The sequence below is a fragment of the Balaenoptera borealis genome, assembly GCF_965194805.1.
Source record: "Balaenoptera borealis genome assembly, chromosome: 14".
NCBI lineage: Eukaryota > Metazoa > Chordata > Mammalia > Artiodactyla > Balaenopteridae > Balaenoptera > Balaenoptera borealis.
In genome coordinates, this window is record NC_138875.1 from 7,203,026 (window position 1) to 7,218,541 (window position 15,516).

Below are 15,516 nucleotides of genomic sequence, written 5' to 3' on the forward strand. Positions count from 1 at the left end.
GTTGTTGAACTAAAGCGTGACGCTGAGACGACGTTGTGATAGACTGTTGTTTTTGAAGGTTGCAGTTCTCTCTGTTGGTCAAGTTACGGACAATATCCTGTTCAAGCTGCACATCGAGGGGCCCCTGGCAGCTCCCTGATGCTGTGTATCCTGAAGATGGCTTCCCAGGTGCCTCTCGAGAACACTGCAGTCCAGCAGATGGTTTTCATGTTTCTTTCAAACCTGGCCTTGTCTCATGACTGTAAAGGGGTAATTCAAAAAGTAAGTACTTAAACTCTCCTTCCTATCATAAAAAAGAGACTCAGTAAAATAATCCTTTCAACCGAGGACATGTGTGAAAGGTCTAGAACTCAGTTTCTAGGATTAATTATTATGATTTTAAGGCATTTTATTTTAAAGGATTGTAAAAAGATCAGGAGGTTCACTTTGTTTAAAGCCTCTTGATAGGTGATACATGAAAAGTGACAGAAACTAGAATATAATCATACCATTCCCTTTTAGTTTGTCTTCTTAGCTTTTGGACTGTATTTTCTCTCTCTCAAAGATGACGGTTTTAGAAAGACAGCTGTGTTACATTTATTTGAGATCATAAAAGCGATATATTGGTCTTTAAACAGACCAAATTGAGCAGTAACAGTTCTAGTTCAATTTGCATTGTCAAACGGTTTGTGAAATCACGGCCCCTCCCCAAGTTAGACCTAACTTCTTTATGGCACACAGGTGACTTTTCAGTCCCTGAGACTCCTGTGCCAGAACGTGACTTCCCGCCGCTGCTTTCAACTTGGGCGCTTTAAGAGGGACGGTTGGCTTAAGCAAACCCAATACACGTGTTCCCTTAGGCTGTATTTAGGTGCGTATAAACAGGATCCCTAATTTGGAAGATCCCTTAAAATTTGAATATGATCAGATTATCTGTTACTTACTAGTACATAGTAATTTGAATGCTTCCCTTTCATTTACATGAAGGCCAAGGTAAATTGCAAAAGTTGACCACATTCCTAAGAACTGAGTCTCCTTTTCCTCTATTGTATCATCTCCCCAGCCACCACCCCCTCCAAAAAAAAACACACTTTGAGTGCAATCTCTAAATAAGTAGCAGTCTTACTAAACAAAGATCTTCTCAGTGGTATGTTGGAGCTAACTCACGCTGGTTCATGAGTGTTTTTGTTAATTTTCAGGAATTTTGCAAGCCAGCTGACATCTTGGTGGTATCTTGAAATCAGCCATGGTGGGAATATTCACGCCATGCACATCAGGGACCTACTACTCTCACCTCAGCTGTTTATTTGCCAGCACATGGCTGGTATTTGCTGTGTGTGTGTGTGTGTGTGTGTGTGTGTGTGTGTGTGTGTGTGTGTGAAGTCATCCGGAACTGGATTTTGTTGGGGGAGGGGCAGTGCTTTCTGCCACTTCCTTATGGAGAGCACGCTGGTAGGAAGCAAAGTAGGAATTCCCAAGTGGAATATAGATGCTAATCTTGGATCTGATGTGTGACTGAGCTGATGCTTATTCTTTTTAAGCTTCAGTTTCTTCATTCAAAAAAATTTTAGGTTAAACAAAATGATCTCTAAGATATTTCAACCCCCAATCTATGATTTGGTAAGGCACTTAAGCATATTTTGTTTTTCTCCTTTTTTTTAAAAAAAAAAAAAAATTTATTTATTTGGTTGCGCCGGCTCTTAGTGGCGGCAGGCGGGCTCCTTAGTCGCGGCATGCATGCGGGGTCTAGTTCCCTGACCAGGGATCGAACCCGGGCCCCCTGCATGGGGAACGCACAGTCCTATCCACTGTGATACCAGGGAAGTCCCCTTTAGCGTATTTTGATATAAGTGTGATCGGACTCCATTTCATCAGATTTCCATTTCAGGTGCAGATCGGTCAGGTTATTTTTCCTCTGCTCTAATTAGGAATCCTCCAAGCCTTCCTCTGCTCATTGTTACGACGAGCCCTGGACGCTTTCAGCTACACCTCCCGTAACTCATCTCTAGTTATTAGAAAATGTAGCTAATGCTGTTGTACAACTAACATTCTAAAATCATCTGTTTTCTCTCTACCATGGCATATTTCTTTGCATTCTACCCAATGCAGGAAATCGTCTAAAAACGTCTTCAGGCCCAGCAAAAAGAAGGACTGCCCAGAGCATAGTTACAATTTAAAGTACTATCATATATTTTATCACTGTTGTCAACTCCAGATCTCCAAGATCATGGCAGAATCTAGCTGAATGGGAAAGACAAGGGATGAATTTAAGAAGCAGTCATTTGGGCTGAGAGGTGGGAAGAGATGTGAGTGACGGCAAGGGCAGGGCAGAGTGGGATGCAGTTCTGCAGTTTACTTGTTGCTTGGGTGGTGTTGCTAATGTTTCTGTAGCTCGTTTCGTTCTTGTACTCGGTCCTTGTACATAAAAGTGCCAAACTTATTTTATAGATTCAAACCAAAATTTTGATTTAGGTGTAGGGGAACCCAAGAAATAAGCCAGAATAAATTGTTAAACAGGAAGAAAGATGAGCTATTCTGGAGAGTTGTGAAAGTTAAGCGATTGTATTTCTGCACCCTGATCCAAATGCCTATGGTTCCCATGCTGTCCTGGGCTTCTTCTTGATCTAATACTTTTATGCTTTCTTTCCTTGTTTGCATACAGATTATTCTAGGCAATAAGTTATTGTCTTTCACATAGTTCGGGGTTTGGTGTGGTTTTATGGAAGGGGTTTTATTTGGAGGTTGAAATGACTCTTACAGTTAAGTCATGGAGCTTTCTCATCTATAAGTTTACAAGAATGACATGTAGCCACGAGAAATCATCTGTAATGATGAGCAGCTGGGGTAAAGTGAATATAAGATGTACCCACAGATTTTTTTTAAAAAACACTTGTCCTTGGTACTACCAGAGTTGTTAACTGGTGTCCAAGACTGACTGAGGTTTTGTTTCTTTTTCTTTCCTATAGGATAGCTTTAAATGAGTAGCAAAATTGCCAGAAGGTAGACAGAAAGAGAAAACTCAAGAAGCCTGAAATAATCCCCAAACTGAATGATCAATCCTAAATAACTAAGAGTTGACTAGTTACTTTATCCATCATCAGGAAAGGATTAGTGAGAATTACAATTTGAGTACTATTTTGTTCTCCTTAACCTTTTCACTTATACCTGGAAACAGTATAGATGGAGTGTTTGGAAGGTATTGGGAGGAAGGAGAAACTAAAGTTGGGGAAGAGAGGAGCGCTAGTGCTTGATCTCTGAGGGACTAGGAAAATAATGAAGAGACTCAAGAGGAAAATAATATTCTCTCTATTTATCCACAGAGTAACTTCTTACAGAACTTTCTGTCTCTAACATTGCCAAAAGGAGGAAATAAACATCTCAGTAATCTGACCATTCTTTGGTTGAAGTTACTCCTGAATATATCATTTGGAGAAGATGGGCAGCAAATGATCCTGAGGCTCGATGGCTGTTTAGACTTACTTACAGAGATGAGCAAATTCAAGCATAAGAGCAGCCCTTATCTACCTCTTCTTATTTTTCATAACATTTGCTTCAACCCTGCCAATAAGCCCAAGATCCTGGCTAATGGTGAGTATTCTGCCCGTACACCACACGCATCCATTTATACGTGTGGTTATTCAGGTGAAAACACAGAATAGTTTATAAATAATGTGCCAGGTGCTTATTCAGCACGCGCCACGTTCGAGGCCCTGTGGGAGGCCGCAGCTGTAGGGACGAATCGAATCGGGCGTGATTCCCGCCCCTGAGATGCTGCTGAGTCTCCCGGGCTAACAAGTCGCCGCACGACGGCCAGGCTGGATCCAGGAGGTAGCACCGAGCTGGGCCTGGGCCCCACCTCCTCCTCCCGTCCCTCCTGCCGTCCCTCCTGCCGGTCCTCTGACTCCTCCAGCCTTTGAGCGGGCGCTGCCCTGTCCGTGGGGCCTGCCCAGACCAGCCTGCCCACGTGGTAGCCCCACCTCTTCCTCCTGCCTCCCCGCCCTCTCACCCTCTGCCCCTTCCCCTGCTCTACCTTTCGCCATAGCATTACCACCAGCTGCTACACTGTGTTTTCAGTGTTTACCTAGGTGTTCCTCGTCTGCCTGCACCGGAACATAAGCTCTTACAAGTCAGAAGGTTTCTGTCTCTTTTGTTCACGTGTATGCGGAGCGGCTAGAATCGCGCCCGTCACTAGTGGGCGCCCAGGGGGCGTGTGAGCTGGAGGGCGACACTGAGCAGGCAGCAGGGCTCAGGACCCAAGAGCACTGGTGACAGTAGCTTCACAGCGGCTTCATTCTCTGATCTCGGGACAGATGGAGGCGAGGATTGGTGAGCATTCAGACAAACTTTGAAGCAGAAGGAGCGAAATGGAAACATCTGTTTGTGCAGCCATGTGCTGTTTCTCTGAGGGGTGTGCGAATTTCACATTTTATGAGGAGGTGTGTTATCGTGAAAAGAAGAGAGGTGGGCTCTAGACTCCCACGTACCTGGTGCCGGATGCCAGGCCCTCGTGCGCTCCCTCAGCGTCGCCTGGGGCGGCTTCTCCGGGTCCACTTTCTTCATCTAGAAAATGGTCCCTCCTTTCTTGACTTCGGTAGAAATCATTTGTTAACACATAAAGTGCCTTGCGCTGTTTATGGTACATGGTAGGTGCTCCAGATGTATTAATTCTCTTTCCATTCATGTTTTTCACTTAGTCTTTTCTTAGAGGTGTTTTTCTATGAAACACGGAGTTTTCCAAGTGGAAAGGATTCTGCTTACATTCTGTTGTGTATAGTCATGATTCTGTTTTTCTGATAGTAATTATTGAATTGCTAGAAATGCGGGGGAAGATTTTAGAAGCTCAGCCAGCCTTTAACTTCCCTGAATGAATTCCCGTGGCCCCTCTGCTGGCGCTGTGTGGCCGCCATGGGGGAGGGGCTGGGGGGGCTCCAGCGACTTGTTTCCAGGTTTCCATCCTCCTTCGCTGTGTCTCCCTCAGCCCTTACGTTGTGAAGTGAGGGTGGCGCTAGGGCCCTGCGTCAGGGGGCAGCGAGATGGCCTGTGTGAGGCGCCAGTCCCTCCTCCTGCCATCACCTGTTAGCAGTCACCTTCCTCACAATAAGTTGTTCCTTTGGGGACCGCTGACTGCAATTTTATTATTGAGAGAGTTGGGAAAAGGTCAGGCTTTAGGGAGCTAAAGGAAAAGTCTGCGTTTTCCATTTCTGCATCGCTCAGGGTTTGTTTTTTTTCACAAATAAGATCTTTTATTTGTCACCATTAAAAGTCTGAATTTTAAACAGATTCTTAGACTGGTGGCTCATATCCATCAGCTGGTTCAACTTTAGCACCTGTCTCGTCCCCGGTAGCTTTTCCAGGACTACTACCTTCACCACGTAGCTCCGTGTGTTTTCCCAGTTCAAACTTGGGCTTCCTCAGCATTTTTACTTTTCTAACAAAGTCATCATGGACCTCTTCTGTGTCTTTTCCACTGCTGTCTGGAATCAATTTATTGACCACCTCTTTCAAGTCATTTGTCTGCTCTTCTCTGGTTGTGATTTCCATCATCTTCTTCTGGGTCTGGTGGACTTGCTGGTGCTGGGCATAAGAGGTCTTCCCGAATCTGATTGTTGCATTTTTTAGTAAAACCCACACAGAATAGACGAAGCAAATAACCATCGGTAGTCTTGACATCCACGTGAGCTTCAGTCATGGTCTGCCATTTTTTGACCCTGGAGCACATTTTGTCACGCGTAAGGTCCATGCCACGGAGATTAGTCAGGCAGTTTTTGCCCTGAACGTCCTCGGTGATTAGCTTGAATTTTCTAAATGCAGCTTCATCATTCTGCAGATCAGCAGGGATCACTTCAAAAACACGACCTTTGAGGCCATCAGATGTGATTTTGGTTCCTTGAGTTCTCGTGACCAGTGTTTTCCCAATATTTCTTATATTGAACATAGCTGGTACTTTCACATCATACCAATCTTTCTTAGGAAATTGGTCAACCACTTTCTTCTTGGCTCCCTTTTTGCTGCCTTTCGTAAGACGCTTGTTATTGCTGACCGCCAGGGTGCTGCTCAGAGAGCCAAAAGGCTGGATCGCTCAGGATTTATTTTTAAACATTTCCTTGTATCAGCAATGTGCTCTCTCCTTCATTAGCTTCAAGAAGGAGCTTTCCCCAGCCCCACAGATGTGAGATCAGGGGCCTTCAAGGCAGGGTAGGAAGCAGCAACTGTGCAGTTTCTACATGGACGTGTCGCAGGCACTGCCTCTGTCTCCACTTGGGGATCCAGAGGGAATGCTTGGCAGGGTCAGGCAGCTTGAAAGTCTTCCCAGCAAGGCTGCGTGACTCTGATAGTAGCACCCAAACATCCAGTTTAGATGGCCAGGAGTGGAGTGGGCAGTGGGGCTTGACTTTGTTGTTTAAACAGATCCAGAGTACTCCTTGTTTCTGGTCATGTCAGGGTAGGTCTCCTCTCTGAAAACAACAAAAACATGCTAGATAAAATATATTAAAATTCACCTTAAAAAATCAAAGAACTGAAAACATAGTGGGAAACTTCTAGGCCAGTTTTGATTGAAAGTCTGTGCCCAGAGAGGTAGGAAGTTTGTAGAAGGCTCTTTAGCTCCCAGGACATTTGCCAGCTTTGTGTGCTTGGGCTTTTGTCCAGGAGTGCCAAGAGGGGAGGGGACAGACGCCGGGAATCTCCGGAGTCTTATGGACCATCCTGCAGGTATTGAGCTGGAATCCCAAAGAACTAACCTCTTAGAAAAGGATGAATTGGAATTAAATTGGTGCCCCGATCCTCATGCAGGCGACTAGAAAGAAAAGAAAAACAAGTGTGAGAATGGGCACCACAGACTGCCCCTCACAGCTCTGCACCCCAGAGACACATAGACAAGTGGCCCATGACCTTGGTCGGAGCTGATCCTCGATTGGCAGTGCCGCTGGGGGCTGAGCAGAAGCAAACTGCCCTCTGATGGATGGAGGACAAGTTTGTACTAGGCCTCAGGGAACCTCCACAAATAATTTTTCAAAAGCATCAGCCAGTATACAGTTAAAGGTGACCAAGCTTGTCAGGAAAAATGGCAACATGAGTGAGAAACAGCAGGGGGAAGAATACCAACTTATCTACCTAGATTTCAGATGTTGGAATCATAAAACACAGGTTTGAAATGACTTTATTTATACAATATTTAGATAAATAAATGACAAGCTTGAAAGTATTTGCTGGGAATAGGAGACTGAAAAATTGAAAGATTTGGAAAAAGAACCAAGCAGAGCTTCACTGTTGAGTATGATAATCAGTTAGCCACTTATAGGTGTTTAAATGTAAATTAAGATATTCAGTTTGTTAGTCACACTAGCTACATGTGGCTGTTGGCTATCTTATTAGAGCACATACATATAAATATTTCCATCATTGTAGGAAGTGCTATTAGACAGGACTATTCTAGAACTTCAATAGCCAAAATTAAAAACTCAGTATACATGTCTGGCAGCAAGTTAGGTGCAATGGAGGAGAAAATTTAGGCATTAGAAGATAGATCAGAAAAACAATATCCAGAATGCAGCACAGATAGCTAAAAAAGGTGAGAAAAGATTAAAAGAATAAAGGGTTAAAAAAAAAAAAAGGTAAGTGACATAGCAGATACATTGGGACAGTCTAACTGCATGTTTAATTGAAGTCCTCGAAGGAGAGAAGAGAGGAAATGTCAGCGATGACAGCCAAGCATGTTAAGGACTGTTTTCGTCAGACACGAATCCATAGATTCAGGAGACTCAGATAATTCCGAGCAGACAAATAAAAATAAATCCACGTCTGTTCTCTGGAGGTTATTTCTATGTTTCTGTGCGAGTTCAGTTCATACCTATTTGTTAAACTTGAAAATGTTTTACATGCTTTTTTGTGTACATGTTATATTTCACAATAAAATGTGCTTTTTTAAAAAATTGATCCACTTGCATTATCAGAGGGGACACTACATTTAGTGACCTATATATGTACTTTATTAAAAATTTTAAGAGATAGTAACTGGTTGAAGGAGTTCTGTAAACTCATTGAGATCATGGGGTATATGTTCTGAGTGTCTGATAAAAAGTGTGGAAACATCCCTGGATGATCCTCAGATGGAGAACACAGAAATCACCCTGCATTTGATGATGGTCCCTAAGAGTGCCGGCTGCCACCCGTCACCTCCCGTGATGGATTGCATCAGGTAGCTGTGGTATAGAGGCTGGCTCTGGGTCGGTTATGATACAGAGGTGGCGGGGAGCGCAGAGCCGGTGGTGAGGCAGGAGGGGGTGGTCGGCAGAGAGTCGCAGCGCCCACACCTCACTTCCGCGCGGTCTGTCCCTGCTGCACAGAGCTCACTTTATGGAGCCGCCTTTCTTTTTTTTCTGTAAAAGATTTTAAATTCCTTAAAATTTCTTTAAAAATGCTAAATAAGATCACTTAAAATCATTTTTGTTTGCTTTAGTTATGGAATCTTTCATCCAACTAGTATTTATTGAGACCCTGCAATAAACTTGCAATGTGAATATTCACCAGTGAGCAGACACACAGACTCTGCCCCCAGCTAGGTTACAGTTTCATTAGGTGCATTCACTGAGGTGGGGATAATGCAGAGAGAGAGTTCCCAATAACAAGTGTTTCACCCCTAAGAAGGCAACACGTTTTTAAAATCACACATTTTAGAGGGAAAATAATTTGATAGAATTTAATGATACATACGGTTAAGTAGTAAAATAGGTTCATGTATTGTTCTGAAACAGTTGTACGATCTCCTTGGGGCTAGACATCTCTACTTTAAAATGAGTAGGCTGCTGCAGAGAATTCGTAAGTCTTGATTTCATACTCCGGCCAGCCTTGCACAGAGGGGGTGTATCTTGTGTGTTGTTATGCCTTTAAACAACATTCCCCCCCCCACCTCTCTCTCTCTCTGTCTCACACACACACACACAGGCCTTTGAAATGTTTAGTCCTTTTTTAAAAGGCTTAGCTAATATGGTATTTCTTGATTATTGTTTTATATAGTAGCCCATGCTATTGATATGTTTGTGTAATGTCTTTATAATTTATCATAAGAGCAAGTCCTATTTTCCTGCATGTGAAAATGTGAGATATGATTGAACGGCTCATTGCTAAACCCATTGTGTAATGGCTTACTTCTGCTCTATCGTTGTCTTTAAATGAATGCGCCTTTGTTGAATTAGGGCCGAAAAAGTTAAGCAGCCGTGGCTTCCCTGACAGTTCTGTGCCTGCTGTGAAAACAATTTGTTTCGAGGTGGTTCTCCCACATACCACATGTTATAAAAGATTGCTTTTGCCAACTTTGTATTTGGTGGGTAAAAAGGGGTTATCTGACCAGTCTAAGATATGAATACAATGTATTGTCTGGGACTGAACTTTTTTTTTTTAATGTGCTTATTATTAGAAAAAGTCATTAGTGTGCTAGCTGCCTGTCTGGAAAGTGAGAATCAAAATGCTCAGAGGATTGGAGCAGCTGCGCTTTGGGCTCTGATTCACAATTACCAAAAGGTCAGTTTTTAAAATCGTTGTTGTCCCTAGGGGGCAAACACCAAGGCTCTCCGGACGTCAGAGGACTGTCAGCAAGGAAAAAATCAAAGTCAAAGATAGTGTTGCCTTTGTGCTTTCAAACCATTAGTAAACGATCTGTCAAAATCTTTCATGTAATCATTTCAAAAGGAGGTGTCTCAGTTCCAAGTGTTTCTCTCTTGAGTGAATTCTCCCTGTTAATATAACTTGATTTGCCATATTGGTACAATGCTAGTATGAACTGTTTCTTCTAAAAGATGGGTCAAGGAAAAATTCATCTTGAAATCAGGCCGAACGATGAAGTTTTATCCAGCTGCGGGATTCGCCTTTCTCTAGGACGCGTCGTCACTGAACTTTGAAGTCAGCTCAGTCCTTGTAAGGCTGCGGCAGAGGGCCGGCCCCAGGGGAACGGCCAGCAGGTGGGACTCGCACCTGCTCTCTCTGGCCTCTGGTCTTCCCTTTGATGGCAGACGTCTCACTCCTGAGGGAAATACCTGTGTGTACCTGGTGGCTGAGTAGTGGCCAGCTGACGGTGTTAGGACAGATGGCCATCCCCGAACGGTGCTCACGCAGCTGGCCGTCCCTGGTGCGCGCTGGCTGGTGTCAGCACTCGTGAGGACAGAGGCCGCTCTTGTCACTGTCACCCCTGTACCCCCAGGGCTCAGCACAGGGTTGTGCACTTTGGAGTCGGTCAGTAAGTACTTGTTGACCAACTGACCAACTGCTAATATTGCGTACCCTTGATCTGAAATCTGATGTTTAAGGAAATAATTAAATACTGAAACTGGAATGGCATAGTTTAAAATAGCAAATTAAGATCAGGGGAGAAGGGGGAAAAGGGGAGGGAAGGAAGAACATGGGACAGTAGAGTAAGAATCAAGTCAGATAGGGAAGGACGTGGGCGGTGGCACAGCGGGATGGACTAGTGTAGAATCTCCAGCTACATCATTCTCTTCTGTAGTATCCAGTTTAATACTGCAGTCAACAAGCGCAGACTTAGTATTGTGCTATCCTGATTCTTAAACACATGGGAATAAATCTAATTGATGGATTGCTCTATATTATCCTAGGCAAAAACAACTTTGAAAAATCCATCAGTAAAAAGAAGAGTGGATGAAGCATATTCCACAGCAAAGAAAAGTAAGTTTTATTGTTAAAGAGATTATAGTTAAACTTGGAAGCTGTTCACTGAATTCTCTGATTAATGATATATTTGGACAGTTCACAGCAAAATGGCAGTTTTCTACACTGATGTTTTACACTGATGTTTGAGGAGCTTCTATGTTGAAGCATTGCAAAGTGTGCCAATATTTGGTCCATGTTTTTCATTGTAACATTTTTTAAAATAATAAAATGTTCTAATAGATGAATGTTTGAGATACAGTATTTTCTTAAGACATGTCAGTGATCTTTCTCCAACTCATTTTTTTGTATCAAATTTCTTTTTGCCAGTGGCTACCACTGTGCTAAAGTGTGTTCTTACGTGATAAGAACCAGGCCCAATTAGAATTGACCTTGAACAGAAAATGTTGCTCTAACGTCAGGGAGTTGAATTACAGTCTTCCAAGAATAGATCCCATTGCCCCTGCATCCACTCGGTCCTGTGATGTGAGGCAGCGTTTTCCTCTCAAAGTGCATTTTTCATTTTAAGTGATACCGGTTTTCAATGAGCATTATTCTCTAAACCTTTTTTCCGCTAAGATACTGAACTGTGTCTTTCCTGTACTATTCTGTGTCTGTTGGTTATTAATTTGTGTTTTTATAGCGTAATTTTTTGTAAGTGGTTTGGTTTTGGGTTCCCCCCCCCCCTTTGGTTTGTTTCTAGCTATGACCATGAGTTTCTAGAGGCAGTGAATGTTTGAATTGATGTGGTAGGAGGGGTGGTACGTAAAAAGAGCAAGGCATTCATTTGGGATCATAGGTAATAGTGTCCATTATGGAGGTATATTGCTTTTTGTTTATACTCTGTGGCTAAACCAGTAATTAAAAATAAATTCCATAACTTCTTAATTTTTAAAATGTTTAATATTTTAAATATTAAATTTAAAACTATTCTTATAATGCTAGCAGATCAAGAATTGGAATAGAACTTTGTCACAGATAATCCTATTCACGTGTGTTTGTGTGTGTGTCTACTGTTCAGTGCAGTGCTGAAGTTTAATAAATTGCTCTTCTGTGCTCTAATTTTTCTATCTCAGCTTTCTTAAACTCAGAAGAAACCCCTCTAAATGCCTATTATTTGAAATGTCTTGAAAACCTTGTGCAGCAACTTAACTCTTCGTGAGTGCTCTGAGATGCTTTGCGAAGCCAGCGGCCACCGGACAGGTGAGCCAACCTTGAAGCAAGTTGTGTGTAGACCTGTCCCTGAAGACGTGCTAAGCCTCTGCATCAAAGGGCATAGAGAGTCCTGGGAACACAAACATTTTTTTTTCTATGCAATGTGTTTTGTAAAAATCCTATTTATCAGTTATTTAATAAAATAAAATATTTTTAGCAACTGAAAATTGACTAATAATTGCTGCTTACAGGCTTTTTATCAGTCTCATGAATATAAATTTTAGGCATGGAAAGAAGACATTGTGTTCTGATTTCCTTTTTTAAAAAAATTTTTACATGAAGTTTGGCTCACCAGTACAAATCCTTATTTTTCAAAGCATACACATCAGTGAAGGAATATTTGTAGTAAACGTGTATAATTTTGTGAGTAGCTTCTTTTTGCAATTTTTAGTGATAGTAATTCCTTTCCATATGATTTATAAATGTGTTATATTTTATTATTTTCACCTTTCAACCTCTGAAATGTTGTGTAATAAAAAAGGAAGAAATAGTGTTTATGGTCATGTACCATGGCCCGGGTTCAAATTCTGTCTCAGCTCAGAACATCATGAAGAACAGGAATGTGAAAAATCTAGCAGGAACAACTCTGTCACGGCCTCCTCACATAACTCTTAACTAACATGTAGTTCTGAACTCGGAACTTAAGATTGGGAGTTCCCTGGCGGTCCAGTGGTTAGGGCTCGGCGCTTTCACTGCTGTGGCCCAGGTTCAGTCCCTCATCGGGGAACTAAGATCTTGCATATACACACACATACACCACACACATATATACACATTATTTAGGAAAAAATTTTCTAATTAAATTATGGTTAACAAGAAAAAGAAAAAAAGCCTTTTTTATTTAAGTACTGTTAGCAAATTGCTATCATTAATAAAATAGGCCATGTGATGTTATTTACGCTAGAAGCATGGGGACAAAATATATGTTAAATGCTGAAATAGAAGCAAATAAATTTGTAGTTTCTGAAAGTTATTCATTAGAGATCTGAAAAATAGATCTAGGAAGTTCAGAAGTTTCTGGATAGCCCAAATTAATTTGAAGCAATGGACATGCCAATATTCTGAAAAATTCTAAGAGCAGGAATCTTAGGAATTGTTTCTTCCTTTTTTCCTGGTTTCTTATATTCTATGTCATTTTCTTGGTATTACCTTTAAGCCCTCATTGATGAATGATAGAACGGATTTCTCTGTAACTTCCATTTAAAGAGCTCTTTCTGTGTCACAGGCACTATTCTCCGAACGTTTATTATTTAATCTGTCTTTCTCTAAAATACTACCGTTGTACCTATGTTAGAGGTGAGTGAACGCAGTGGCTAGGTGATCTGTTTGTGGGTGATGAAGAGGGAAGTTGAGGTTGGAACCCAGGATAACTGCTGACAGGCCTCAGGGTTTTAACCACTGTGCTCTGCTGCCTTTTTTTCTCATTGAAATCCCTGCCTTTGTGTTTGGATCTTATGGATAACTTACATTTTTCTACAAAACTTGGGTCTCTCTGGTAAATGATCACTTCCTTTATGGTTCATTGATTGATTGATTCACATCTCAGAGTTTGCTTTGCCTCAGGCCTTTGGAATCGGAGAGAATTGTAATTGATTATGTTCCCTAGCAGTTCAAGGTAGTACTACAGGGGGATTTGTAACCCAGCAGGGATGTTACCTGCTGAAGCCCAGGAGCCCTGGAAAGAGGGGGAGAGGTCGTGGCTTCAGGAGAACATGTCCGGGGTGTGAACCCCAGGGGCACATGGTGTTCCCGGGCCCTGCGTCGTGTCCAGCCAACCAGTGAGGAAGCTGGTAAGCAGAAGACCCTTGAGGTGACCGGCCCACTGTTTCAGCAGCTGCCGTGGCACTACCTTGGGGACCCACCAGCATCAGGATCCCCCGGGATGCTTGCTGAAATGCAGATTCCTGGGCCCACTGAAGCATAGCCTTAGGCCTGTGTCTAGAATTGTTAGCAAACTCGCCAGGTGATCTTTACGCTCACCACAATTGGAGAAGCACTGATTAATCCCCTGACTTTACAGAAAACTGCCTAGAACATGAAACTGGCTTAACAGCACTCGATTACTTAGTGAGGAAGTCAGAACTTGAATCTGGGTCTCTGGAATGCTAGTCAAGTGTTCTCTCTTTCACACACCCCTAGTTTAGGCAGAGGTCCAGAAAGCAGGTGTAGGGAACTAATTCATGCCTTACGGTCTGCAGATGTCCCATTTCCCGGCCTCTTTGGTTGGTTGCGTTAGTGTGTGTCTCTGCTAAGAATGAGCTCGAAGACTGTGCCGTGTTAACCAGGGCAGGCAGACATTGATCCTGAGGCGTCTGTATTTAAGGCCTTGAGCAGTCTGGGGGACGAGGCAGCCCCTGGTTTTGAAAACAGAGGAAACAAGTAGAATAATTAGCTGACCTAGTTGGAGCCTTTCCCCACTCTTCCTAAAATCGCTTTCGGAAGTGAATAACTGGATGTACTTTTCTTTGGTATTCTGTAAATAATAGAGTGAAAAATAGAATTTGACCGTTTAACTGCAGGTCGCCAATTTTCCTTTGTAGTGTTAAATTACTACAGATGATGAGTATATTTTCCATCATTAGTCTTTGTGGCTGCACCTTGTCTACCCCCCATTTCCTGAGATCTGCTGCTTGACCCATGATGTTTCTCAAATTTGGCAGGTTGATGAGTAAGAATAATGATTGGCATTCCTGTTCCTGCCCTACGAGGTGTGCCCACAGTTCTTTCGGGGAACGTGGCAAAGTGGTTAAGGGCATAGGGCTCTGGAGTCATATGGACCTGGGGCCAGCCCTGGCCTCACCCTGCACAGCTGCAGGGACCTGGGACAGCCTCCAGGCCATTTCTTCCGCTAAGTATACCCACCTTGTAAAGTTGGGGAGAGGATTGAGTGCTCAGTCTTCTCTGTGTACCTGGTACATAGTTGATTGTCTCTTAGATGTTATCAGTGATTGATTATTCTTACAGTCTCAGAAATGTATCTCTTTCATTAAAACATTAACTCTTTTGTGTCCTTGCAATGCTTCTCTCCCTTTGGGGAGGGGGATGTGCTGGAAAGTGAGTTTTGTTGTCAGAACTAAGGCTCCCACATTCCAAAAAGATCATCCGTTTCTGGTGGAGGCGCACGTCCACAGTCCTGAGGTCGCTAAAGGCACAGACATGGAGCAAGTCGTCTAAGTCTTGCAAAGCACTGCATAGAGGTGCTAAATACACCTGGGTGACCTGATGCATTTTCTTCTTCGGCTCATCAGGTTGTCTTGATTGAATGTCAGTTGGTGAAATATTGCTCTTTCTCCGTTTGAATTGTGAAAATGGAAAATACAAGAAATTATAACCTTAGCAGCCGAAAGAAAGTCTTAGCTTACAGAATCCATCAGTTTGGGAGCAGACCTTTTCCTCTTGCCACCTGTTGTTGAGCTGTGTGATCCAGGAAGTTAGGGGAATGGATGATAAAAAGCCATTGTTTCTGTGAATTAGGAAACTTAGTTTTGGGGAACTTAGAGCTTATTTTTCTTAAGTCAGAAGTTATTCCTCACAGGAAATTCCTTATAAAACTCAGGTAACAGGTCTCATACATAGGCTCAGGATGTTCGGAAGACCATGCCAAGACCTGGGGTTCTGAGGTTTGGCACCGAGACACGAGGGGCTCGGCATGATCCTGTTTTA

At 42.7% G+C, this 15,516-nt stretch overlaps 1 protein-coding gene and 1 pseudogene across 6 annotated transcripts in view; one reads left to right on the forward strand and one right to left on the reverse strand.

Annotated features, from left to right (window-relative positions):
- RTTN (rotatin) overlaps nucleotides 1-15,516 on the forward strand; it is a 164,049-nt gene that overhangs the window by 125,279 nt on the left and 23,254 nt on the right. For 3 of the 5 annotated variants that reach the window (XM_082355181.1, XM_082355185.1, XM_082355184.1), the window contains exons 45-49: nucleotides 59-261; nucleotides 3,300-3,567; nucleotides 9,395-9,498; nucleotides 10,587-10,656; nucleotides 11,715-12,020. In XM_082355181.1, coding sequence (XP_082211307.1) covers nucleotides 59-261; nucleotides 3,300-3,567; nucleotides 9,395-9,498; nucleotides 10,587-10,656; nucleotides 11,715-11,800 — 731 coding nt within the window. In that variant the 3' untranslated portion in view covers nucleotides 11,801-12,020. Of the gene's footprint in view, nucleotides 1-58; nucleotides 262-3,299; nucleotides 3,568-9,394; nucleotides 9,499-10,586; nucleotides 10,657-11,714; nucleotides 12,021-15,516 lie in introns of those variants that run through there. The other 2 variants (XM_082355182.1, XM_082355183.1) reach the window with 1 other exon arrangement.
- On the reverse strand, nucleotides 3,574-8,726 carry LOC309611190 (small ribosomal subunit protein eS1 pseudogene; annotated as a pseudogene). Its single transcript has one exon. The product of its transcript is annotated as a small ribosomal subunit protein eS1 pseudogene (transcript).